The sequence below is a fragment of the Helicoverpa armigera genome, chromosome 26 (assembly GCF_030705265.1).
Source record: "Helicoverpa armigera isolate CAAS_96S chromosome 26, ASM3070526v1, whole genome shotgun sequence".
NCBI classification, from domain to species: domain Eukaryota; kingdom Metazoa; phylum Arthropoda; class Insecta; order Lepidoptera; family Noctuidae; genus Helicoverpa; species Helicoverpa armigera.
This window is the reverse complement of record NC_087145.1, coordinates 1,787,630-1,814,605: the sequence shown is the minus strand read 5'-3', so window position 1 is coordinate 1,814,605 and position 26,976 is coordinate 1,787,630. Positions and strand designations below refer to the sequence as shown.

Sequence of the window (26,976 nt, the reverse complement as noted above, 5' to 3'; positions counted from 1 at the left end):
TTTGATACCACGACCGTTTCGTTCGAACACCGTTGTAGCACATTTGTGTGTATATCTGTACAGATTCGAATAGTTTTATTTTTATAAATAAATAAGAGATCAATATGTGTGTTTCGGCTGTTGGAAATGGTCGTGTTATCTTAATAAATAATAATATTAAACAACTATATCATACATCGTGAAGTTCGCCGTTCGTTCGCCGATTATTTCTTCCGTTTTAGTTTCGGGATTCTGTAATGCGTGCATATGTGTGTGTGAGTTAGGGCAGGCAACATGTGGATTATAGTAAGATGGTAACTGTGAAACTACGTCTACTTTATTTGAAAGACCCATACCCTTTAACTAGTATACCCATCGCCAATAAATTACAAAATGTACAGATAACCTATTTATAGTAATATAAAAAAGAGAAAAGATTAATTCACTTGTTTGTAATTGCCTAAATAATCCGAAACTACAAAACCGATTTGAAAAATCCTTTCTGGGAAGCTACACTATTCCTGAGTAACATAGGCTATACATTATCTCGATACGGGTAATAGCTCCCAAGGGAAAAAATAATTACTACGACCATCAATCCTTTTAGAATACTCGTAAAAATATTGAATTGGATCCTATTCAAATAATATTTTGTAAAAAGAAAATTATTTTGCATAAAACTTTTGTTATAAACTAGAGGTATACTTGTTATAACCCAAAATTTTTTCGTTTCACAGTTTTATAGAAACAAATTATTATAACAAATGGTAAAATGCAATTGGACAATAATATCTTCATTATATACTTCATGAGACATTGGGAATTAATTTTACCGTGAATTAGTCGTGTTTGTAGGCGTGCTATTATTTACATTTTCCAATACTTTTGTATGGCAAGTGTCTTTGAAATATATTTATTTGTAAAGGTTAGCTTACCCGGAACTCTTCTTGTGTGGAGAAGGCGATGATTGTGACTTTTCCGACTCCAATAACTTGCTGCTCGAATCCTTCATAAAACCTGAAAAGAAACATAAGTTAATGATTAACAATATACATAAAAAATGCACATAATATAATAGACTTATCGATTAAAATTAAAAATCTAATGAGGGCCAATTCTTCAATCCTCGGCTAACTTCTATCTGCGAAATAAAGCTATTTGACATAATTTTGTGTACAAAAGCTATCAAAAAGTCCAACATATTCTTTATTAGATAAGAATCATCTTAGTATCGAAAAATGAACGACAGCTATCTGACACCAGAATTGTGTTTTCTTACTGCAAATATAATAAAAGACAGGATTGTAGAAAGGCGAAAATTAGGGCTAAAAAGTCTTCAAATAGCAAAATTAATATTTAATTAAATCAACATGAAATTAAGTAATTACCTTTGCCTGAAGAACCGAAGACAGAATTGCCCAAATTATTCAGATTGCTGGTGAAGGTATCTGCCTCCCTCGTCACAGCATCAGCGGCCACCTGTCCCGTCCCCCGCAGACCTTCCGCTGCCTCCCCGAGCCTCTCCCCGACAGTTTCCACCCCCTCAGCACCTGCACCCTTGATCTCCTCAAGCTTATTATCAGCCGAGACTTGGAACCCTTCAAAATAACCTTTAGCATCACCAAACAATTGCTTCGAACTCTCTTCTACGTTCTGCTGTGTATCCGAAAGGACCATTTTCGCTGAATCGTCAAGGCTGTCAAAAGTATTTCCCGCAGAACTCTGGAAGGAATGAAGAGTATCTTCCGCAGAACTGCCCAAGCTGTTCACGTCATCTCTCATGGACGCGAAAGTGTCCCTGGTCGAGCTCTGCATCTCATCCCACTTGTCCTTGGCCTCGCTCACTTTGTCCTTCGCCGAACTTTCGACCTTATCGAAAGTACTCAAGGTTGATTCTTGTACGTGATCGAACGCCTGTTTCGATGACCTTTGTAAGTCGCTAGCTTTGTCTGAAGCTGATTGCTGTAAGTTCTCCAATTCTTCTTTCCCTGATTGTTTTATATTCTCCATTTTGTTGTTAAGACTAGCTTGGATTTCTCCTTTTTTATTTGAAGCTGCATTAATTGCGTCTTCTGCAGATTTGCTGATTTGTTCCGTAGTTTTTTCTGCTTCTTGCCTTATCCTGTCCAATTCGCTCTTTGTGGCGTCTTTTTTCTCGTGGAAAGCTTGTCCGAATTCGTCCGTTCTGCTCTGTATCATGAGACCGATCTCGTCCGCTTTGTAATGAACTGCTTTTGATGCTTCGCTCGCTTTATCGTGAGCTGCATCTTTGAGCTCGCTCGCTGTGTTCGCTACTGAATCCTTGATTTCTGCGGATTTTTCCACAACTGCGTCTTTAGCTTCGTCAGCCTTAGAGTGTCCAAAACTGAATGTGTCACTGATAGCGTGTCCAATGCCACTGAAAGTGTCTTTAATAGCGTGTCCGAATCCATGTGATTTTTCATGAGCTTCATGACTTAATTCTTCAGCTTTATCGTGAATGGCATCTTTAGCTTCAGCTGTCTTATCTTGAATAGCATGTCCAGCGTTAATAGCTTGGTCTTGAATATTGTGTCCGAGTTCAGAAGCTTTGTCTTTCGCTTGGCTAGTCTTTTCGTTAACAGCCTGGCCGACATGGCTAACCGTTTCGTGAATGTTGTTGCCTACATCGCTAGCTGTTTCGTGTACTGTGGTTCCGAAACCAGTGAATTTATCATGAATTGCGTTTCCGAATTCACTAGCTTTTCCTTGAATGGATTGTCCTACTTGACTGGCTCCTTCTGAGACTGAATGTCCGAACTCACTGGCTTTATCTTTCGCTTCAGCTGTTTTATCATGTACACTTTGTCCGAATTCATTAACCTTATCCTTAGCATCTAAAGTTTTTTCCTGTATTGTTTGTCCGAATTTGTTTGCTTCATCATTAATTGTTTGTCCTACCTCACTAGCTTTGTTCTTAGCTTGGTTAGTTTTGTCCTGAATAGCTTCACCTATTTTCGAAGCTTCATCAGAGACAGTTTCTTTGAAAGTTACAGTTTTATCGTGGATAGCATTTCCTACATCGGTAGCAGTGTCGTGAATAGAGTCTTTGACTTGTTTAGATTTTTCTGCTACAGTGTTTTTAGCTTCATTGGTCTTATCGTGAATGGTTTGTCCGACTTCAGTAGCTGTATCGTGAATGGCATTTCCTACTTCATTCGCTTTGTTTTTGATAGCATCCTTAGCTTCGCCAGCCTTTTCTTGAGCAGCGGCTGCAGTATCGTGGACTGCATCTTTAACTTCAGCTACTTTACCATCGACTGAGGCTTTAATTTCACCAGTTTTGGTTTCAACGGCCTGTTTAGCTTCAGCAGCAGTCTTTTCAAGTTCAGCTTTCTTGTCATTTACAGCTTTTTCAGCTTGTTTCTTCTTGTCATCAACGCTTTGTGCCAATTGTTCAGCACCTTCTTTCAGCTCGCCTTGTTTCTTAGCAACAGCATCTTGTAGTTCGTCCTTCTTAGCTGAAGCTTTATCTAACGCTTGATTAGCTGATTCCTTTCCTTCAGCAATCTTGCCTTTAACTTCTTCTTCAAGTTTCTCTTTTTCTCCAAAGATGTTGTGCACTAAACCGGTGAAGAAGTTCTTGCTTTCCTTGGCCTTCTTTTTGGCTTCTTTAGCCTCCTTTTTCAGTTCTTTCTTTGACTTTTCTTTAGCACCTTCGAAGGAGTCACCTAAAGACTGGAGTTTTTCATTAGCTGTTGCTTTAGCGTTGTCTAAAGATTCCTTAGCTCCGGTTTTAATTTCTTGAGCTTTGTTGTTCACAGTCTCTTTAGCATCATGGACTGCTTCAGAAACTGCATTAGCGCCATCTTGTGCTTTATGCTTGATGTTATTTGCAGTGTTGGCCGCTGCATTTCCAATTTGGTTAACTTTCTCATCACCAGCAAGCCTTAATTGTTCAGCTCTCTCCATTGCAGCGAAGTTCATAGCTAACGCTTTGCTGTTAATGTCATCTTTCACAACTCCAGCTTGGTGAATGATGCTGTCTACCGCATCTTTAGCAGAAGATTTAGCATCATCAACTTCAGAAGATATGTCAGATTTCAAATTGTTAGCTTTAGCATGAACATCATCTTTAACTTGCTCAGCCTTTCCAGAAAGATCGTTAAGCTTTCCACGTACGCCATCTTCTAATTCATGTACTTTATCTTGGGCACCAAATTTGACTTTTTCATAATCTCCAGCTAAATCATCAGCTACTTGACCAGCCTTTTGGTTAATTTTGTCCTTTTCTTCCTCAATAATACATAAGTCTCCGTGAATATTATCAGCTACATCATGCAATTTCTCATGTGCTGCAAAATGTACTTGTTCAATCCTATCAACAATGTTTGAAGTTTCATCATGTCGGTGTTTCTGTCCTTTCTTGTACTTGCCTTCGCAGCATCCGACGTAGAATTGGAAGGGATCATCTTTCTTACAGCAATTAGGAGTATCAACTGGCTGCATAAGTTCATATTGTTCGTAAAGATTTTCTTCAATAACTTTAGGGTTTTCTTCATCAACTACTAGTTTTGTAGAATAAACTTGACTGTTAGGGTCATCATCAAGTTCCTTATTATGAGGTTTAGTTTTAAGGTCCTTGAACATATCATCGACTTTGCCTAAAAGGTCTTCGTTGATAATTCTGGGGGCGGGTTTGGGGGGTGATTTTTCTTTTTCCTTTAATTCTTTATCTTTGGAGGACTCTCTGGGTTTAGGTTGTGGTGTGGGGGAGGTTTCTTTTTCCTCTTCCTTGTCCTCGCTTTGACCTCCGAAGACGTTTTTGACCTTGTCTGCGAGGCCGCCGAGGAAGCCAGTTTCAGGCTTTTTCTTGCCTTTCTCGAGGGTGTTCATGGGAGTTTTATCTTCATCAGAATCGAAGGTAGCTTTAGTCTTGTTTGAGTCTACGAGAAGAGTGCCACCGTTTACTGAAATTATAATAGATTTTCGTATATATTATTTGTTGTTTTATACATATTGTTGATTTGATTATATTATTATTTAGTTTTAATGTTACCTTGAGGTTTAGTATCTTTGTTGTCGTCGGTTTCCTTTGTCGTGTATTTTACGACGCCATTTGTAATGATCTTGTCCTAAAATGCAAAAGAAACAGAAACTATTAAAATAATTTATGCACAGCTTCGACCATACATAAAAGGCCAAAAATATGCAATTCTTTATTTAAGGACGGCGATACAATTTACATATAGTGATATATGATGATAGTGATCTATATTTTATGCATCAGAAATATGTTAATTAGTTTATAAGGTTTTTTGCAAATAATGTTATATTTTCCATTGTATAATACAAAGTACAGTAGATTATGTTGTATACAAAACTTACATGTCCATTAGTCTGCCTGTCATGTACGTACGGCAGGGAGGCGGGTCCGAGACTGTTGTTGTGGTCGCCACTCCAGTGGAAACTCAGCTCATCCTTCAAAGCGTCGAAGCCTGGAGATAAAAGTCAAGGGTTAAGTTGGAAGTTAGAATAATATGGTAAAAATGAACTGTAAAAAAATTGGATGGTAGTTGAGAATATCGACTTAAAAGTAGCTGTAATTTCCGAATACGGATAAAACATAGTCTCAGTCTAACATAGCCATAGTCCTTTCACAGGCTTTGTGTTTAAAATTTTGACGAACAATCACGACAAACTTTTCGCATTTTTCATATTATATTACCTGCTTCCTGTGGATACAATTTCCTGTGCTCAGATGAAAAGTAGTTTAAGATTTTATTAGATATGCTCTCCTTACATTTTTATCGGTCTAGATATGCTTTATAATATTAGTAGGTTGTAGTGGTGCTTACCCGACTGGTCCAGGTTGAGGTAGTCGACCTGGCTCTTGCCGGCGCGAGGCGCGATACGTTCAGGTAACTCCACGTCTAGCACACACGCGGGGGTCTGAGACTGCTCGCCTTTCGGGACCTGAGGGTCACAAATGGGTGTTTTAAAAAGATATTGTTAATGATGACAGGGTACACAAGAAGTGATTAAAATTATGCGTCAACAATATAATAGAGATGACGAAAATTTACCCGGGTTGCCCATTAGGTGACACTGGCTGTCAGACTTACTGGCTTCTGACCATCCGAAACGACTGCTAAAGATTTTCAATGACAGTGACAACAGAATGATGCTGAAATGATTATCTTTTTTATAATATTCGGATTCTCATAAACACAACCGAACATTTCAGTATATATTCAATTACTATAACTATATGGTAAATACAATATATTTTATTCCTATATGTCAATAATGGCATATAAGTTGTCTCTCACCTTAGGTTCGTTCATGAAGTAGATCCTGCCGGCAGGGTTCTCCTCATGATGTTTCACACGCACTGTGAACTCCACTCGGTTGTCCTTGAAAGCCTGGAATATACATCAAATGTTAGTAACACCAATAACCTTACATATCTTCCACCAGTGGTTTTAATAACACATACTGTCTCTTCCCAGTAGTTTCACTCAAGTATCGAGTGAATAACATTCCACAACTGGATAAAAAGTAGCCTTTGTACTTTCTCAAGCTCTAAACCATCTATGAATTGTACTTATCTTGCTAGTAGAGATTGAATTTGGACTCTAGCTTCATATACATTATGTATGTCATATTTCAATCTCTTACTGAAAAACCACCGTCGAGACTATTGTGACCCGCAGTAGACAACCAAAACATTCTTAATTATTTTTTTATACGATTTTGTAGTTTCCTTTAAAGTTTTCTAGCTAAAGCAAAATGTTCCTGAGTATATCGACATTTTCTTCAGTATATACAGTATAAATACCTCGAATGTAAGCATGGGCTGGCTGCCGGACTTGGTGACGGGCACCAGGTTGCCGGAGAACTCCAGGTACACGTCCTTGCCGTCCAGGAACTTCACTGACGTCGAGTGGGCCACCTCCGTGTAGTGCTCCTGAGAAGAAAGGTACAGGTTTCATTAAATTACGGAATAAAAATGGCTAAAAAAACAGTTTTTGATTTTTATTAGAATTCGGAAAGAAAAATCTATGTAAAAGACCTTATAAACTGTTGTTTTACTACTAAGCCTGTTTAAAAAATATATGTTTACACACCGATGATTTAAAAATAATTTATTTAAAAAAAGCTTGAAATTTTATCACTGTGGTGGCAGACGTCGTGGACCAGGAAGTCGTGGTGGCCTAGTGGGTAAAGGACCAACCTTTCAAGTATGAGGGCGCGGGTTCAATCCCAGGTCAGGCAAGTACCAATGCAACTTTTCTAAGATTGTATGTACTTTCTATGTACATCTTAGACACCATTGGCTGTGTTTCGGATGGCACGTTAAACTGTAGGTCGCGGCTGTCATTGAACATCCTTGGCAGAAGCCAGTAAGTCTGACACCAGTCTAACTAAGGGGTATCGGGTTGCCCGGGTAACTGGGTTGAGGGGGTCAGATAGGGCAGTCGCTTCTTATAAAGCTACATCCGGTTAGACTGGAAGCAGACCCTGACATAGTTGGGAAAAGGGCTCGGCGGATGAATAAATAGATTATAAACTTATATAATACCTGTTGCAACAGCGTCTCGTAAGCATATCGGTCAGTGATGTACATGACGAGCAGTCGTCCTTCCAGCGCGTCGAGTCGCTTGCCCAGCACCACTATGCGTACGTCGAACGGTACTAGCAGCATTTCTCTGTAAAATACAGGTTTTTATTAGTATACATATTCATTCATTAGGTTTTTCATTTAAAAGGTTACGTCTGATGACTTTAACATTGAAATATTTAAAAGTTAAATTCCACCAGCAGTTCTTTAGATAAGCATGTTTAAGCAAGCAAACTCTTCAGGTATATAAAGTACTAGCCGTTTTCTCGCGGTTTCACCCACGTCCCGTGGAGACTACTGCCGGTTCCAGGATAAAATATTAAATACATAAAGAATGTTTAAATCACTCAAGTAGTTATTAAGTTTATCCTTAGCAAACAAAGAAAAAAATCCTTTTTGCTATATTTGTATAGATAGATAAAGCAAAAATCTTGAAAAATGAACTAGTTAGATAAAGAATAAAATAATGACCTGTATAACTCTGTGGCTAACTTTGTGGCGTCGCTCACGTTTTGACAATTCATCATCCAGAACCTGAAAACAACAACAAATAAATAGGTAAGTTCGATGAGAACCAATATAAGACATCATCATCCTCCGAGCCTTTTTCAACTATGTTGGGGTCGGCTTATAAGACATAAACATTTCTAATTCATGCCCTTCCTTTTCCCGTTTATTTTTATAATTTATATTTCAGATTTACTCATAAAGGCGCTTGCATTCTTACAGATATATTGTTTAAATTTCGTTTTAATGCTTGTTAAAGACGCTCGCGCCCAGCAGAATCACACTCGGTTCTGCGCTTTGTGTGTTTTGAATTCGAACGCAAAACGGCGAGGCGCAATTCGTTTAAAATGGTCAGCGTGATATTGCAGGTACAGCACGGCACATACAATTAATCATCAAATGACCCCTCCCGCTGTGGGTTAGCAGCGCTGAGGGAGTGTCAGACTCTTACTGACTAAAAACCGTCGTGTTCCGTCGTAGGTCTTTTGTGTACCAGGGCCGCGGTAACTCTTTCGAACAACCCGCAGCCCCGGCAGACCCTACTGGGCCCCGCTATAGAGGGTTACATACCTGGCGGAGACAGTAGTGGTGAAGGAGGCGCAGTCAGCAGTGACAGTGAGCGGAGTGCTGCCGGTGACGTCCTCCCACACGGCGCGGGCCTGTCCGCCCATTATAGAGCATAGCAGTCGGAGGTTGCTGCCTGATGCTTTCTCTGTGCCCTGTAAACAGTACAAAATACGTTAAAATACAAAGGGTTTTTCGTAATAAAAATCTTGTTAATAAGTGTCTGTTTTTTCCGCGTGTCTTAGGTATATAGACTGACATACGGTAACTTATTTCTAAACGCAAACCATTTTAATGATTCAAATATGTCGACAAATTTTTATCTTTGTCAAAAGTTCGATATAAAAGTGTTGTCCACTCGGAACCAAAAACTCTGGCATATATTTTGGCCAAAGAATATGCATTGCCATTCAGCAATGGACAGGATCCCCGCTGACAGCGATGCGGATGAATTTTTTGATACATAGTTTAAATTTTTTCCTGGTTTTCTTTTTTGTAGGTAAATATGTAGATTTTATATATCGAAGAATTATGTATTAAGCAGTCGTTACGGGTAGTATAAAGCCAGTAAGTCCGACACCAGTCTAAGCAAGGGGTATCGGGTTGCCCGGGTAACTGGGTTAAGGAGGTCAGATAGGCAGTCGCATCTTGTAAAGCACTGGTACGCAGCTGAATCCGGTTAGACTGGAAGCCGACCCCAACATGATTGGGAAAAGGCTCGGAGGATGATGATGATGATGATGATGAAGTATGTATTAACAGGTTATATAATACTATTGGTATACTGACATGTGTAACCGGCAGCGGCGCAGTAAGCGTGATGGAGCGGTGGAACTTGCGGCGCCGCGGCTCCACCGTCAGCACGGGCGACACCGCCGCGTGCCGCGGCAGCACGCGCCGGCACAGCGCTGCGCTGGCGGCCTGGGCCTGCAGCCCGACGCGGATGCGTTTAGTGAGGGCTGCGGCCGGGAACTGCGCTTGCACCTGGGGAATCAAAAAAAACATTTATTAAAATTTGACTGCAAAATAGTACTTTTAGAATGTCAGAAATTTTCAAAAAACAGCCCCTAAAACGCCCACCCTTCACCACTTCCTACGTGTTTTTGCTAGGAAGAAGAAGTGATGCAACAAACTCCCCAGCACACATGTCTGTGTGTAGGCTAGAAGAACCTTTCAGCATTGTTTTATAGAGGTACATAAATAGAATTGAAGATATTGCTTGTGAATACCAGCGGACATATCATAAGGCCGGTAGATCGGATCGAATGGACGTAAAAGGTCCTATGTGAGAAAGTGGGGAAGGATGAACCGTTTTGGAAGCTGTTTATGTAAATTCGACCTTCAAAGTGTTGATTTTTAACCTATGAAAATGAGTTTTTATGTTGTCGCGCGACTCGCACGCTCGGTAGTGCGACAATAGTGGCACGTGATGATGTTACAGTATTACAGTACATACCTGCGGGATGTGAGCACTGGAGATGGTGCCGCCGTCGGGCCCGATGACGTGCACCTCCTGTCGCACGCGCGACACGCACGCGAGGTAGTGAGGGAAGTCGCACGTTATGATGCGTGTAACTCGCTCGCCGTTTTCACCGACTGTTTCGTTGCCACCGTATTCTTGACGCTCGCGTTGTAGTGCCTCCTGAAAATATTCAAAAAAGAATGTTCACAATATTTGTCCTTTTGTCAAATAACCTGAAATTCTACTGCTTGGAAAAACATGTCAAAGTTTTGCCGACTAAAGCCAACTCAAGCGCTTTGGAGAAGATCGCAAGATTGCAGTTACTTTAGTTATATGAACCATTATTTTTGCAGATTTCTTCTCCTTTTGAACACACAAAGTAAACTTGTCTGAAATATCAAGAGATATAAAAAAAAGAAGTTATCTAACCTGCATGAGCGGATTGTCGGTATTGTGAAGGTAGTGGTCCTGCCAGGTCTCTCCGGTGTCGGAGCGAAGGATGATGATCTCGCGCTCGGGGCATGATGATGTGAAGATTGGTACCTCAATCACCACTGGACTGTGGACGTAATATATTGAAGCTTAAGACTCATTTTCTTAAAGCAAGCTGATTCATCTTACTAGCCTTTTCTGAAACTATGTCGGGGTCAGCTTCCAACTAAACACAGCCGTACCAGTACTCTACATAGGGCTGGCGGCTGGAGTTGCTAAAAGCCAGCTTACTCTTACAATAAAAATAGGACAACCAAAATTGCAATTCAACATCGCAATTCAAAAAGAAAATAATGACGAATTGAGGAGACTTTGCAAACCTATAATATAGAACATATCATAAAGAGATTTCTCCGAATGTAACTAGAAAGAGCAAAATCTTTTGATAGAAAAGGTCATTAAACAATAAATCATACTCACGCCAAAAACTTAGCCCCCTGCGGCTGCAACTCCAACAGCCTCGACGCTAGGGCTTCGCCCTCCATCAGCGGCGGGGGTGCGGCGGCCGGAGCCCTACGCGTGGCCGCTCGGCAGGTGACGCGAGTGGGGGCTGCGCAAGCGGCGGGAGGCACGATGATGCGTACTCCGCCGCGGCGCTTGGCCTTCATCGCGCCACCTCGGGCGTCCACCACGAAGGAGACCAGGAAACTGGAATTGATTTTAAGTGTCTTGGTGGTACCGCTATGAATAAATGTTAGAGAGAAAGGCAGGAACAAAAAGTCAAAATAAGATCTTAAATAACAAGTTCCCATATTTGGGATATTTCACAATATGCCAAATATGCAACAAGAAACATGGAGATTTTCTCCTGGGTGATTTTCTGTATGCCAATGCCTTCAAGTCACTGTTTTTCGCTTCATATGCAAAGCGTGAGGTCATTTGATTGCAGACCTGAAATTTCTATTTTTGATCCCCAGGACTTCCTGTGATGTAGTAGTTGTAAGGTATACTATATGAGAGTTGTACTATATTAGGGTTCTATTATTCAACAAAGGCAGTGTATTCTTGGATCTGAATCGTTTCATTCCTCTACCGTAATACCCAACCTTACATTCTATTACTTAATATACCTACATAAATTATGAGATACAACTACAGAAAAACTAATTCACAATCCTTACCCAATATCCAGCGGCTGCCTATCAATAGTGGCGACTTTCTTATCATTGTTGCTAGGCCACAGATGTCCATCAGTCACCGTGTCTTCGAGCGGCTTGGCTCGATGCAGCGTGCCGGCTTCGCTGTTCATGTAGCGATATTGTTGCTGCTGCTGGATTGGACATTCCACCTCGCCTGCAATGGGGAAGGGAATTAGGAAGGTCGAAGGGTGCTTGGGGACTCCAGATTAGCTAGTGACGTTAGACAGTGAGCCAGCTGATATGAAACCTTGAAGAGACGGATTAGGTTTCCCAAAAACATAAGCTTTGACTTTGACTAGATTGACTGGAGAGAATGCCTGTGGCATTAAGTCCGCCTGTGTAACATTATGTTGCATAAAATTAAAAAAAAAGTATTCCAAGAAGAATTGGGTGATCAAGGAAGAAGAGTTTTCAGTTCTATAATCATGGGTTCGTTGATCCTTTGCCCTTACTTGAAGATCTAAATAAGCTACTAAGGTTCAGTCATCAAGATATCCTCCACAAATACAACTACGAATATTGTGCTTTACAATGCTCGCTATTATGTGCTTTAGTAGCCTTATTATACCTACTGGTTTTATTTTCATGCATCGTTTTATTATAAAGCTGACCCATCACAAATGCATTAAAGAAATATAAACCAATGAAAGACGTTTCAAGGTATCAATCAGCCAAAATATGAAACATTCCATAAATTAGGTCAGTCGATCCGATTTGAACTGTTTATGTGACGTTCGAAACACGTAAACATTGTCCTTGAATCTCGTAATAAACTTTCGATATAAGGGTCTTCTCACATTTATCGACGCGGAATCGGCTTAAGAAGTGCGTATATCACCTATCACATTAGGTACTCGACTTATCGCTGATTAGCTCTTTTCACCGTAGGACGGCGTTGTCCGAGCCGAGCCGATGCGAATGCTATTACTAACACCCTTGATGATGTCCTCCTAGCCGATTATCGGCCACGGCAGCTGTTCTCGTGTAAGAAGATTAGCCAACTGCACAAGACATATGTATATAGTGCACTATCATTTGCGCAGACACAGGTACACTCACTGCTCCTTCACTCTCATAACCCGATGGGACGGTAATCCGGCACGACCGGTGAGAGATCAGGCGCGACCGACATTTACGTGCTCTCCGATGCACGGGACTAACTAACACCCTTATTACGTAGACATATAGGCTTTTTTGACCATTGTGAGCCGATTCTGCGTCGATAAATGTGTGGAGACCCTAAGTCCTGGCCAGATCCATAATAAACAGAATTAAGTAGCACACATAATATTTATGATTTAACCGCTTGCAAATCAACATGGAGAGATCATACGGATCTGTTTACAATAACAACTAGTTCGTCCGAATTCTGGAGAAGTTCGACCGAGTTTCTGCATTTTCTGATTAAATAAACACGTCTAGAAGTTATAAGATAGTTAATATATCTGTGGGTAGGTAAGCAGGATGAGATAAGCTCGCATTTTTCAGTAATGCATGCGTGGGCTTTTGTCTGATTCTGTTAAGATCACAGAGTAAATAACAATTGGAGTGCAATGTGTTAATAAACACGCCCCGTAGCACGCTAAATCGCAGCTTCGTTTACCTGTGTGTCTAAATGGAGGAAGTTTGGAATTCATACTCTGACCAGCAGATCCTACAACATTTCAGGTCCGATTATTCCCCCAATATTATGCCCACCTGCACATTCCATTTACTCACTAATCTGTGTCCACATTTCCCACTCTATGTTATACAGCTTGACAATGATAACTCCACGTGCCCAATTCAGACAGAGCTATAAGACTCCACGTGCCCACTCCATTCACTCTCTCATCTCCTCTCTGATCTCTGTCCATACAGACTAGATTACAAAGAGTTAAACAATGATAACTCACCTCCCTCGTCTTCAGAATCGCTCATGAATGTGTCCTGCATTAGTTCGGGTGCCGCTACTCTGTATTTGCCTTCTAAGCCGCCTGAAACAATGAAAAAATATATTTAAGTATATTTTGTTTTAAACACAGTAGAAAAAAGATAATTATGTAACGTTCTTATGAGGGCAACAGCACGTAAACATAAAGATAATTAAATTGTTCTATAAAGGATAATTATAAAAAGTATACATTTTTACATAGCATTTTGAAGTAACTTAAAATAAACTTATTATAAAAAGATAATATAGGATAGACCTAAGATCGTCAATGAGCCTAAAAAGCTTTTTGCTAAAAAGCCATTTTCGTTTCGAGTATATTAACAGCAAATGAAATAATTACTTTTTTAAGACCGAAATACTAGGTTGACATAGGCAAGAAGCTATTATGTACTATCTAATCTAATCTTTAAAGAAATATCAAATCGCCCAAAATTGTAGGTTGACATATCAAGGTACTCTTTTCTTTACAAATCAATTCTAGCTTTAACCAATCATCATAAAGAAAGAAAAATCACGAAAATCATTTTCACCTGATACTCAAACTACCGTAAAATACCGTTTGAACCACAAATCAACTCTATCGAACCCAGTTGATTAAACAATCGAGCCACAAATAACGGAAGGATGCGTACGCGCATTGTCAACCGTTGCGTTCAGCTGATTTTAACAACTCACTCTGTTTACGACGTAATAAGAAAGGTATACAGTTAGTTTTAATATGTTTGGATTGGATTTTATTGGATAATGTCTTTGTGTATGTGCCAGTGGTTTTAGGGGCGTGAAGATGAATGATTTTAGGTACATTATCTGAAAAATATTGGTAAAAGCGCTAGCAAGTCACCTCTTTTAAGACAAACAAAGACTTAACCATTCCTAGATCTACATCTATATGGACTAATCCTACATAAGCGGTATTTTTCCACTCTAATTTGTAGGTGCATATCCCAGCTTCGACTCTGACAAGGAATCAGAGTTAAGATTAATTGGATAATATCAGTTCCAAGGATTTTCTCAATCGAGTGTCAGTGATGTTTTAAATATTGAATCTCCCTTGTAGATCTCCCTTCTTTTGTATCGGATTGCCGTCCCATCGAGCTATAAGAGTGAAAAAAGAGGGAGGGCACCTGAGTCTGCGCAAACGCTTGTGTATTATGTCTCGCACAAATGGCTGATTTTCTTCGAGTACCTATGACATTATCATTTGACATCTTCATAATCTAAAACATAAACCTATATTGATGTCATTGAGCGTGGGTTCAATAGACACAAAACTAAAATATGTGAATTGTGTAATAATCCCGATATGCGTTGAACTCGATTGATTATAAGGTCGTCTAGCTAACTGATCTGTTCATGACACGGATTTGAATAGTTTTTACGAGTGAATGTGCAGTTTTAATCAGCATATCCACCAATATCATGTTGCATTTCGAATTATGTAAAAATTTGGAGCATTATGTTTTTTGTATGTTTCAGTAATGTTGCATTTACATGTGAAGGGCGAATGTTCATTCCATCTAGGTATATCCTACGATCATGATCTTTAAAAGTAAATAGATAAAAATCATTTTCGATATTCTCTCTGCCTCGTAAGGTCAAGAAAGAATGTTTCTGTGTATAGTCTGGTTTTAAATAATATTCCCTTAGTCTAAATGCACGCTAAACCTATTCTATTGAAACATATTGAAAATAATCTATATCTTTCAAAAATGCACTGGTAAACAAACTGAGAGATTCAACTATCTCCAAAAAATCTGAACAAAATACCGCGTACATCTATCTAGCACTCGCGTGTGCTCAAAAATAGCACAAAAACAAAAGTTCACACGGAGATAATCGTCGTTCTTATAAAAGCGGAACATAAATACACAAACATATTGCTATGATACTTGTGTATAACAAAACATAGGACAAAGAACTTTCCTTAGAAAGTGCGCGCGTAAGGAAGTAGCATCATTTGAATAGATGTATGGTTTCGGCGCAGGAGTCGCGTGCATACTTAATCATTGGAAACGACATTAGGACTATAAACATTAGTTATTATGACCAGTGATATTTCAGATAATAAAAGTCGGTGAAAAACTAACGTGCATATTGGCTAACCTCCATAAAAAAAAATCATTTTTGAACGGTTTATGAGTTGACCCTAATTTGCCAACAAAAGGGAATTCGTCAAGCTTGAAGAATTTTGAAGACATGCAGAGGACAATAACAGAAATAGTTGTAAAGGTATTACGAAACTAACTACCTACAGAGATGTTCAAGTACCATATTTCGACTCTTGTTATCCAAACATGTAGTATGTCATCATTTTGATGCTTTGGTTTTAAAACCTAAATTAATAAATTAATTTTAATAAATTCCAAAATAACCTTAAACCTTTCAAAAAGAATTTTCTTTTTCTTTATTAATTATATCAACGTCTCTACAATTAAAATTTTTGTTCTTACTTCTCTCATTGGATTCCCTACTACTTTTTTTTTTGATACATAATAACCAATTTGTATGTACGATCGCGTGTCTGTCGTTACAAAGGTGACAGTCGAATGCATGTCGGTGAACAGTTTTGCATTTCGTCAACTTTACTGTTAAGGTTAGTGACTGGTAGGCAGTTTGACAATGGTATTGTTGACCTGTGGCTTGACCGGGGACAGGTGAAAGTGAGGTGGTGATGCTTGAGCGCGTCCTTTAGTGTTTCATGTGAAATATTGTTATGAGGTTTTACGAAGAAGTTACTGAGAATTGCTGGGGAGTATGTTGCGCCACTTCTTCTTTCCAGCAAAAACACATAGGAAGTGGTGAATGGCGGGCGCTTTGCGGGCTGTCTTTTGTTTTTGACGTTCGAAAAGTGCTGATTTATCAGCCTAATTTTAATAAACGTTTTTGAGTTTGAAAATTACTGTTACTCGTAACGTAAAAGACTATCAATGTTTTACATAAGAAGATTGCAATTTTGGATACAGCTTAAAAAGGCATATATCACCAGTTCCCGAGATTATAGAAACGACGGGAAAGCACAAGGATGACAGAGGCATGACAAATGATGACGATCAAAACAGCCCAAAGTTTTGGCAAGAGGCTACGACAGATTTCACCGAATGAACGCTACGATGACGTCTCATATTGTATGCAATACAAACTCAATCGAATGTATGGGCAGGATGTAGTCATAACAGGACCAATCATGGCCACGACGCAGTGAGGTAATTTTTGGCGAGTACAATAAGGATATATTGATTGCAGTACTCGGCGAAAACATCCCATAATAATTCCAATAATATAGAAATAAGAAAGGTTGGACGTCCTCAGGCACGGTGGAGTGATGACTTGCGTAAGACGGCTGGCAGGAGCTGCCGAAAATCGATCTCAGTGGCGTGCACTTGGAGAGGCCTATGTCCAGCAGTGGACTGCGATAGGCTGATGATGATGATGATGGAGAAAAGTTGGAAAGGATATTTCAAAACAAAACAACAACATTAAAGTCACACATTACGCTAATCTCGCAAGAAGATTTTACAACCGATTCTCTCCACTGACTGCGATAAGAAAAACTGTTACGGACATAAAAATCGACCTGAAAAACATATTTCAGGTCAACATGTTTTACGAGCGAGGAAATTATAGTTTTACATAAATCATTATGGCTTCGTAACACGGAGTTATATATCATCGGTCCCCATTCATGGGAAGTGACACGGGGAATGAGTTTTTGGTAATTTTCTTTTGTCCGGTCATTGCTTTATAAGGTCATGGTGTAGGTACGGGAAAATCAATATCCACTTGCTTCTGGAGAACGTCGCATTTCGTAGAACCTACAACCTAAGCGTCTTCTATTTATCAGTCATGAACCTAGCCCTTTTCCCCACTAAGTATGTTAGGGTCGAGTGCACAAGGAGCGACTGCCTATCTGATCTCTTAAATCCAGTTACCTGCCTAACCCGCTACTCATGGTAGACTGACTGTCAGATTTTCTGACTACTCGCTGCGACAGCTAATGATGTTCAGTGATAGCCCGGCCCACGTTTTTGGCAATAAGGTTTTAAAACAAGTAAGGAGCGAGAAAAAGGATGAATAAACTTCGTATAAAAATGTACATATGTGAGGTATGTTCTGGTAAATCCAGAATATCATCAAACCACTTAGAAAACTGACCTTGAAATGCATTAAGGACTAATAATAATGTCGGGACAATAATAATAATAATGTCGGGACACCTTTACACACACGGTCGGTTAGCCCCATGGTAAGTTATTAATTAACTTGTGTTATGGGTGCTAACACAACTGATAAACTACATATAGCTACATATATACATATTTATAAATACATATTGTAACACCCAGACCACGGCCAACAAGCATGCTCATCACACAAATGTCGACCGAACCGGGAATCGAACCCGGGACCTCAGGTCCGGCAGTCCGGCATGTGACCATTGCGCCATCGAGGTCGTCAAACTCGGAAAAAGGACTCTCAACGTGCATACCAGAAGCTGACGCTATAACATGTCGCGTTGCATGTTCTAATTAAATTATTCCCATTCCTATGTTTCTGCGCAGTTGTATGTTTTCAATCCTCTTGTAGCTGATAGTGAGATAATTGATCTTGGAAGTCATCAGGTGATGTCATTTGTACATTGAAATGTAAAGCAGGTAGTATGTTCAAATATATACGGACAGCAAATATGTAGTATGATCACTGATGAGGGTGGATTTATGCACCTTGAATCTTAATGTCTGCAATATTGATGCAATATGAAATGATACGGCAATAAATGCCTCATAACCATATAATAAATCATCTCAATGAGCTGATAGCACAAGATGATTATGCAGTATATCCCATAGACTATCCATATCGCAGCATCTGATTTGGAGCTCAATGGAGCGAAGATAAAGCGCGCGTGTCTTCGGGGAATAACTCATTCAGTGATTACACAAGCGCCAATTGAAGGCACGCGACGGTGCGCGCGCGCAACTGATGTCACCGACTCTGTCGCCGCATCAGCGCATGCGTGGGAGCGAACAAGGGCCAACTAATTGACTCCATCATCGTCACCTGACTTCTGACTCCTCAAATTTTTCGACCGTCATGACGAAATTAAAAATTAACCCTTTATGGGACAATTGACAATCATTGGCCATTAATCAGGATTGGAAGTGTTGACGATGTACCGTTCGTGTATTGATTTGATTAGATCACGTTAGCATATTGGATGTCTGGCGCAGTTTCAGCTTGACTTACGATCTAAGGAGTGTTAAGGTCAATGTGAATTATCGAGTCTATTTCTAACTTCGATTCATCATTAGAATGAAAGCTTGTAATCAAAGATTTATCGATAGCTAAGTAAAATAGTTTCGTGATCGCCCCGCCCTATCGTTGAAATCACGGATTCTTGGCCCTACCCTGAAGCCGATTAGGTCAGTGAAAAAAGTCGATGTGAGTAATCACACGAATACTTAATAAAAGAACGGTAGCGTAGCCAATGTTTTTGTGGATAGTCGTGACGTGTCAAGGTCGACTTTTATATATAGAGCGATCATTATTGATAAAAGCTTGTAGGTTCTTCTTCTAACCAATAATTAGGACAGACACGTTTATTTTACGTCGCAATTGAAACTATGTACTGTCGATAGTTATTATGAATCACTAACGCAAGAATAGAGCTGATCTAAAGATATGTCATGGCATTGAGGTGGTTTCTTGCATTTTGATTGTATGTCCGAAAGTGAAGATGACACATATTCTGGCAGCTATTCTGAAGGAAAGTTGGGAGTGTGCATACTCCATGTTTATCACGCCAAAACAAAATGGTGGAGTTATTTTTAGCTTAATGATAGTTTTGAAGTACGCTAGAGAGCAGACGCTAAACAATAGTTTACATAGAAAGGTAGTTTTTTATGTGCTTATTTTTAGATGCAGGTGATTGTACCGTTCATGTAAACTGAACTTTTTTCGTACGTTTATTGTTTATTCTTAAATGGCGGTAAGCGTTGCTGAGTTGGACAGAAGGTAGCTTATTCTGTTTTAGTAATACAGTAAGAAACTGCGAATTAAATTAAGATTAAACTGTTAATTGGCGTCATTGCCACGTGATGAACAATGGGAATCAGTGTAATTCTGAACAAAGCGGTCTTAAATGTGAATCTCTTATTATATCTAGTAGATACGTATTGTTGACATGGATATGCTAATCACGGGACGCAAAATACCAGATCTGTAATGTTAGTGATAAGGTTGAAGAATCTATATACATATACATATAATCTTGAACTTGTATATAGACGATAGCATGTCAGGAAGATAATAATTTAGACAAAACCTTGAAAATCTATTAAAGACAGATTTTAGTTACTAGTTGAGCTCTAGCATCTGTAGCTACACTTCTTGCCGCAAAAACGGGACACGACTGAAACTTAGGAAACAGCTTTGCGTAACAAAAAAGTTACAAATATAAAAATGATCAATACAAACAAATGTTTTATTTCAAAAGAAACCATTCTACTAATAAGGGTGCAATTACGTAGGAGTACATAGTGATGTTATTTACGAAGGTAGCGGTAGCTGACATCATCGCTAAATAAAAAAAGGTCACTCTGACTGCACTATGCAGTTTTATGTTCCTTATACACGTTATAGGCCGTCGTTTGTATATCTTTGGCAGTCTTTATTGGTCAGCTACTAAGTCTGACAACCAGTCTTTCTAAGGGGTATCATATTGCCTATGTAACTGGGTTGAGGAGGTCTGAAAGACAGTCGCTCTATTTAAAACACTGATATTCAGCTGCATTCGGGTAGACTGGAAGCAGACCCCAATATATTATGTAGTTGGGAAAAGACCAGGCAGATGATGATGGCCTAATATAGTTACAAAATGGCTAGGCAGGTGGTGATGATGATAATGCAGAAAGACTAGACAGTCGCTTCATGAAACAAAACCTATACTCAGCTGCTTTAGATTGAAAGCAGATTCCAACATATGTAGTTGGGAAAAGTCTAGGCAGACGATATATAATATACGTCACTGGTCGAATATAATTACAAAATGGCTAGACAGATGGTGATGAAGATATGCATGTTAATACCATATAAGACTTGATTTCTAAACCTCTCCAGTCATTAGAATAAGCAATAAATAAATCTATACTTCGCGTGCGAAGGATCAGATGTTTTTTGCATCAAGAAAGTATGTTAACACTTTTTTATGTAGTTTTCTTTGTCACGGCATTAAATCTAACTTCAAATCGATACAGTTATGAATTATTTCGGTATTCGAATTATGTCCTTTTAATAGTACAATCGATTAAAAGTAAATCAATAAATGGACACCATTAGCCCATATGTGCGGACTACGTATTTCATCAACAAAGTACCACAATTAATGAATTAAGAATGTGGTTCCGGCTTTGATCTATTGAATATTTTATCAATTGAGAAGTGCGTTAGTGGATTGAAAGATTATTTTTTCAATTATAATTTTCTACCATCAAATATGAAGTGACCTCTATACCTTTATTTTCAAATTCTAAAACCTATCAAAGTCAAAGTCAATTTGCTTTTATTTCAAGTCGGTCTATGACAGCTCTTTCTAAACGTCAAACTATTTAGTTACACGGTTCTAAAGAGTGGGTCTCATGGAGAAGACCAGGCAAGAAACTCCATAGATCCCATACAAGGCTGAGGTACATATATTTTCTTGCATAACATAGATGTAGGAACTGCAACAAATTGTTGAGTAATTAACAGAGGTCTGTAATTAACTGCTATTTAGGCTAGGAAACATTAATTAAGCGCCGGGAACTGGTGGGATCAGTCACCTCTATTGTCAAGTGCGAGATGCAAATGTGATGTAACTAGTGTTGAAGAAATCAATTAAATAAAAAGTTGTATTTTTAAATGCAAGACTACAGGTAGAATAACTAAAAATATAAAAAATCCTATTATATTAATATAAGTTATATAAGTTTATTTTTAATTTTAAAAATTATTATATTAATTATATCCAAAATAATAGCAAATGTTGTCTATGACAAATAAACAGTAAAAACCGAATACATAGAGACACCGAATTCTAGTGTAATGTCAAGGTTTAGGTAGTAATTTTCGCTTTTCAGAATTTTTGGGAGTCAATATCATTAAAGATTTTTATATGCTTTCGGCTGTTTCTGAAGCTTAGCTTTTTCAAAATCTAATAACGTCAGTTTGGCACCAATTCAATTCTTACCTAAATCGATCGGGCCATATCCAAGTGCTACTTAGAAAAAACACGTGTTTGATTCCACATATGATAAAAATAAAAATGACTTTACAATCATTAACCTGGACTTATTTATGATAATAATAATTCTTAGAAGAAACTAATCGTAATAAGAATCAGTGAGTATTTATTTTCGTATTTATGTAATGCACTATAATTGCAGTGAGCTATCACAACGGTTATGTTAGTGCGGATAAAAAGCTAATTTTATCGTACGGCAAATGCAGGCACGTCTGGAATTCGATCTATGCTTCTAGTCTGAATGACATGATTACATCTTGATTTTAAACCGTTGGATATCTTGAATTTTCTATCAGTTGATATTCTTGATTATTCACATTCATTTTAGGTTTTTAAAAAAGGTAATTTTGAACGGTCCAGTTTAAAATTCATTCAGGATTTTCATTTCATTCATTTTTTCTATTTCCAGTTTTCTAGAAGACATTAAGTTTGTTGACTAAATTCCTCTCAGAAATCATTTCAGAAAGATTATTATTTGATGCAATGTATTAGTTTTAAGTTGTACATATAAGTTTATTTTTAATTTTTAAAATTAATGTAAATATTTCAGAAAGAAATATTTTGCCCAAAATTTTATCGCAATCACTGTCAGGATTTTCTCTAATAAAAACCCAAATTAACTGGGTACCTATCTAATGTAACGGATCCATATTTTCAAGTCATTCAAGTTGGCTCCCATTTTCTGATCCTTTCTGCCAAAGTAAAACATGACTCACGTATACCAATGTCAATAATTAATATCCGGAATGATATAACAAATGTTCCTAGACAATAATCATAATAGATCAGACGATAGATCTGTTTGTCTGTGTATAAAGCATTATATTGTTTACATCGTAAAACACATGTGGACATGATGGGCTGTTGCATACGTTTCATTGTCACAAATTATTCCATTGTTGTGTTTGTATAGTTTTTGTTACAAAGGACTATGTACTGAATGAGCTTGATAATCAGCTTAGATGCTTGTAGCTTGCAGTATTTAGATGCTATTTTGATGTAAACTTAATTGCTGTCAGTGAGTATAATTTTTTTGGTTAATTTGTTGTATCATTTAAAAGTTACCAAAATTTATGACGTAGAGGAACGTTAAGGGGAAAATGGTACGTTATAGTAGGCATGTAAGTAATCATCATCTGCCTAACCTTTTTGGATGCAGCTGAATAACAGTTTTCTGTATTTTGAAGAGTACTATGTCATAAGAAGTAAATAAATACTGTTTTCAAGGTAAAAGCATCGAAACAAATACACAGTTTCGTATTTAGTAAAGCTGACAATACAAATGCAGCAAGTCTCATTTGTATTGTTATTCGAAAAGTGTCTATCAAAATATGTATGTCAATACCCCTTTCCCGTAGGAAACTGCTATGGGTCACAATAGTCTATGATTAATGAGAAATAGAGACAGATTATTTTGTTTCGGAATGACAAATGCCTTATAAAGGTTCGTTTGTAAACGCTTCCTTGAACAAAACATATTTTGATAAAGTATAGCTACCACTGACGATAGACATAGATACAAATAGTTTTTATAATATGAAATGATACTGCAGAAACTGCCTAGCCTTTTTCCCAACTGTGTTTCAGTGGTCGGCTTTCAGTCTAACTGGTAGCATATTTGCCAAACTATTTTGGAAAAGTTGGAATAAACAAAGTCTCTATAATCAAGTCGGATGTAATAGTAAAGTTCCGTGCTAATGAACAAAGGAAGTGGATCCCAATCAAATGGAATATATTGTGCACTTCCTAGTGACAACAGGATGCAAGCCTGTCACCTAAGAGCAGCATATTAACCCAACATAAAGACATTGATAGGTCAAGTGGAATAAAAGTATAACGTCTTAGAGAATCAGTTCACTAGTTAATTAGAATAACTCTTAAATAAGACAGATCTTAGTCCAATTAGAGAGGTCAATTAGCCGAAAGCTAAGTGGAATTAATCTTGTGAGAGAGACAAGACAAGCCTCAAATCTGATACCACTGAACCGAATAGAAAAATTCTTTTTTTGTAGTAATGTAGCTTACATTATTATCGAGTAACATAGGCTATATTTTATCCCGTTACGGGAACAAATTCTCCGGGACGCGAAAAACAGGTAGTAAAAATTAAAATCTGATTTTAAGACCGTGTCTAAAATATTTTTAAAACGTGTATAAAATAAAACTAAACTACACGATCACGTCATTCCAAATAATAACAAAATGCAGAATGTTAGCATCTTTATTCACAAAATATTTACATTAATTGAAAATAAAATAAACTTATATATATATACAACTTAAAACTAATATAGGGCATCAAAAAATTGCTCCTCATCGCTGTCACTGGGTAATGTACCCAAAAGACTGGCAGCATTGCCACGTTGGATGGCAATGCTCAACCTCTGTGCGAAATAAAAGCCAGCCTTTGGGTCCCGGGAAGTGTCAACCAGGCGCTGGGAGATATCCCTGGCAAGAAGGTGGGCGCTCGGACCCCACGGCCCTAGAGTTTCAACCCCAAACGGCTCAAACATGTAATTGCCTATAAGGTTACTATATTTGCGCCGCTTGAGGTTCTCTGCTTGTGCAGCGGCGGAGCCAGCATGACATGCAGTTCCGGGAAGGTGAGATGGCGCAAGAGTGTCGACGCATGTCGCGTCCCACACTAAAGTCCTACCCACCTTCCACGGAAATAGCGACATGCCGTCTGGTCTCTTGCCATCGTCGCGTGCCAAGCCATTTGGTTCGAGTACGGCTGGCACGCCGACGGCAACAAGAGCGCGACGGATCACGTCGTTTATGTTGGCATGTCGTGGTATGCGGCCGGCACTCCGGCTGCACGACAGGCCGTGGTGACCGAGGCTGTTGACAGCTTCCCCGCAGTGGCAGCGATGAGGAGAGCAGCATGGAGCACCTAGTCGGAGGCAAACGGCGAGTCTGAAGGTGGTGTCATCAAACATGGTGCCTGTGTTTGAAGACGGAAGTGCAAGAATCCATAGACCCGACTCCCATTCACCCACAGCCAGTAGGCGCGCTCGCTCTGCAGAAGTCATTGACGTATCGATTAAACTTTTCCGTATTACTCTGCAGAGCGGCTCATCCCACTGTCTCTGAGAGGACAGGTTGGCGGGTAAGTCGGTGTTCGGGCATGCGACTTTCCAAGCGTTTAAAGCCTCAGTCAGGCTTGGCACCTCAAAATTGACCAGTGTGGTGGGTAATATTTTCCTGATCAATTTCTCAGTGCCATGGACCGAGGAAATAAAGGCTGGTAAACTTACACTGGAAATTTTACGGACGCCAAGTCCTCCCATACGGATGGGAAGAGTCGCTTGAGACCAAGCTCTGTCGTCCAAGGCCACATTTAAAATGGATGATAGTGTATGTCTTATAATTTCGTCGATTTTGTCCAAAAGGTTGGTGTGCTTCCATAAATGGGAAGCACGCAAGTTATATGTAAGTTTTGGTCCAAAACAGCAGTACCGTATGATGGTGATGGCTGCATGCATATTAATTTTGAGTAGCCTTTCCGAAACATCATTAAAATTTTGAATTTTCTTCTCAATAAAATCCGAAAATGAATCTTCCAGTATAGGCGATCCAAGGAGGCAAAGAGAACTTTGGTCTATCGGTTTAATTTCAGGAGCTATTGTGAGGAAATTTTGAAGAATAGTCTGTCTGTCAGTCGAGTCGGGTATAAAAAGTTCACATAACAAAAAGCAACCAAAACGAAGTCATTACTATAATTCATTTTTAGATTCGGTACAATGCCAGAAAATTGCTGTCTCAATAGTTATTTTGACAATAACGTTCTACATTGCTCTAGGTATGTGTACAAACGTATTATTATGACAAACTTTAGTTTACCAACAGTGAATTCTGAAAGACCAGAGTTACCAACGGTGTAGATACAAGTATAATGATAGAAACACCAAATTAATGACGTTCAACATGCAAATATATTTCAACATCCCAAACGAAGTATATTTACGGAGGTTTTGGTCACAAACAAACAAAAATATTGTCTTAACGCCATGGTCAGATACTGAAAACACAGCGAAATCATGTTTGATTAATACATTTACATACGGAATGATCTCATCGGTTATATAAACTGCGTAAATTAACGTTAAACTAGACATCCTTACAGCGGAGTTAACGTAGGTACAAGTAACTATTTCTGCTTATGATTCAGTGAGGCCAATTTTTTATGGAGATTAAAATTTCAGATTTTACACGCTGAAGTGTTTTCTACCTACTTGAATCATTTATAACGAAGTTGAATTATTCTAAACACCAGCTAGTTTAATGGCTTTAAAGAAGATGGAGCGACAGACCATGTAAAATATACATTTTTTTAAATTCTGTTAACACTTCGGATCTTCAGATATAGTCATTAACCTTCTCGTCAAACGGAACACAAAAATTACAGAACCATAAACGAATATTCAGCAAGTTTTTGTGGTAACAGCAATAGAGCCTTTGTGTTAAAGTTAAAACCTCTAACGAGACCATTTTTTTTGTCTATGGGAGCCGCGACCAGTCCATAGTCAGTCATCTGTGTCCTAAAGCGGCAATGATGATGTAAACCAAAACAATCTGGTGACCTTCGCAGCACGAGGGGCCTCCTCTTTATAATATGCCATTAAATATGCTTTACAATAAAAATTTTCTGCATCTGTTTTTCAAACGTGAGTGTAAAATTGGACGCGTGAAAACAATAATAATACCTACTTGAGACATTGAGGACTCTCGAATTAAAGTAGGATTGATAAGCAATTGCGTTTCAGGTTAATTTATGTTATCAAAGGCATCTTTGTTATCGACATCTTTCATTCCCGATATATAACTTTCTTAGCTTTACAGGAATTTCACCTACTGATTTTTGAAAAACTTAATTTTCTGTAGTATTTGAATCAGGTATGCCTTTATCTAAACTCTAAACCATTTACTTAACTTTATTGGATTTTGGGAGGTTTTCAAAAAACTTCTTTGTCAGTAGCACTTGCATCAGATGACATCACAGGCCTTATTATGAAAACATTTTGAAAAAAGATTGATTTA

General features: G+C 38.6%; 1 protein-coding gene across 1 annotated transcript in view; it reads right to left on the bottom strand.

Annotated features, from left to right (window-relative positions):
- LOC110382982 (ankyrin-3) overlaps positions 1 to 26,976 on the bottom strand; it is a 140,902-nt gene that overhangs the window by 3,494 nt on the left and 110,432 nt on the right. The window contains exons 18-33 of the mRNA XM_064041688.1: positions 13,621 to 13,701; positions 11,708 to 11,879; positions 11,007 to 11,234; positions 10,524 to 10,653; positions 10,089 to 10,274; positions 9,422 to 9,616; positions 8,639 to 8,787; positions 8,033 to 8,095; positions 7,523 to 7,649; positions 6,779 to 6,907; positions 6,270 to 6,362; positions 5,796 to 5,913; positions 5,326 to 5,435; positions 4,997 to 5,072; positions 1,368 to 4,907; positions 915 to 996 (exon numbers count right to left, since the gene is read on the bottom strand). Of these exons, the coding sequence (XP_063897758.1) occupies positions 915 to 996; positions 1,368 to 4,907; positions 4,997 to 5,072; positions 5,326 to 5,435; positions 5,796 to 5,913; positions 6,270 to 6,362; positions 6,779 to 6,907; positions 7,523 to 7,649; positions 8,033 to 8,095; positions 8,639 to 8,787; positions 9,422 to 9,616; positions 10,089 to 10,274; positions 10,524 to 10,653; positions 11,007 to 11,234; positions 11,708 to 11,879; positions 13,621 to 13,701 (5,479 nt within the window). The remainder of the gene's footprint in view (positions 1 to 914; positions 997 to 1,367; positions 4,908 to 4,996; positions 5,073 to 5,325; positions 5,436 to 5,795; positions 5,914 to 6,269; positions 6,363 to 6,778; positions 6,908 to 7,522; positions 7,650 to 8,032; positions 8,096 to 8,638; positions 8,788 to 9,421; positions 9,617 to 10,088; positions 10,275 to 10,523; positions 10,654 to 11,006; positions 11,235 to 11,707; positions 11,880 to 13,620; positions 13,702 to 26,976) is intronic.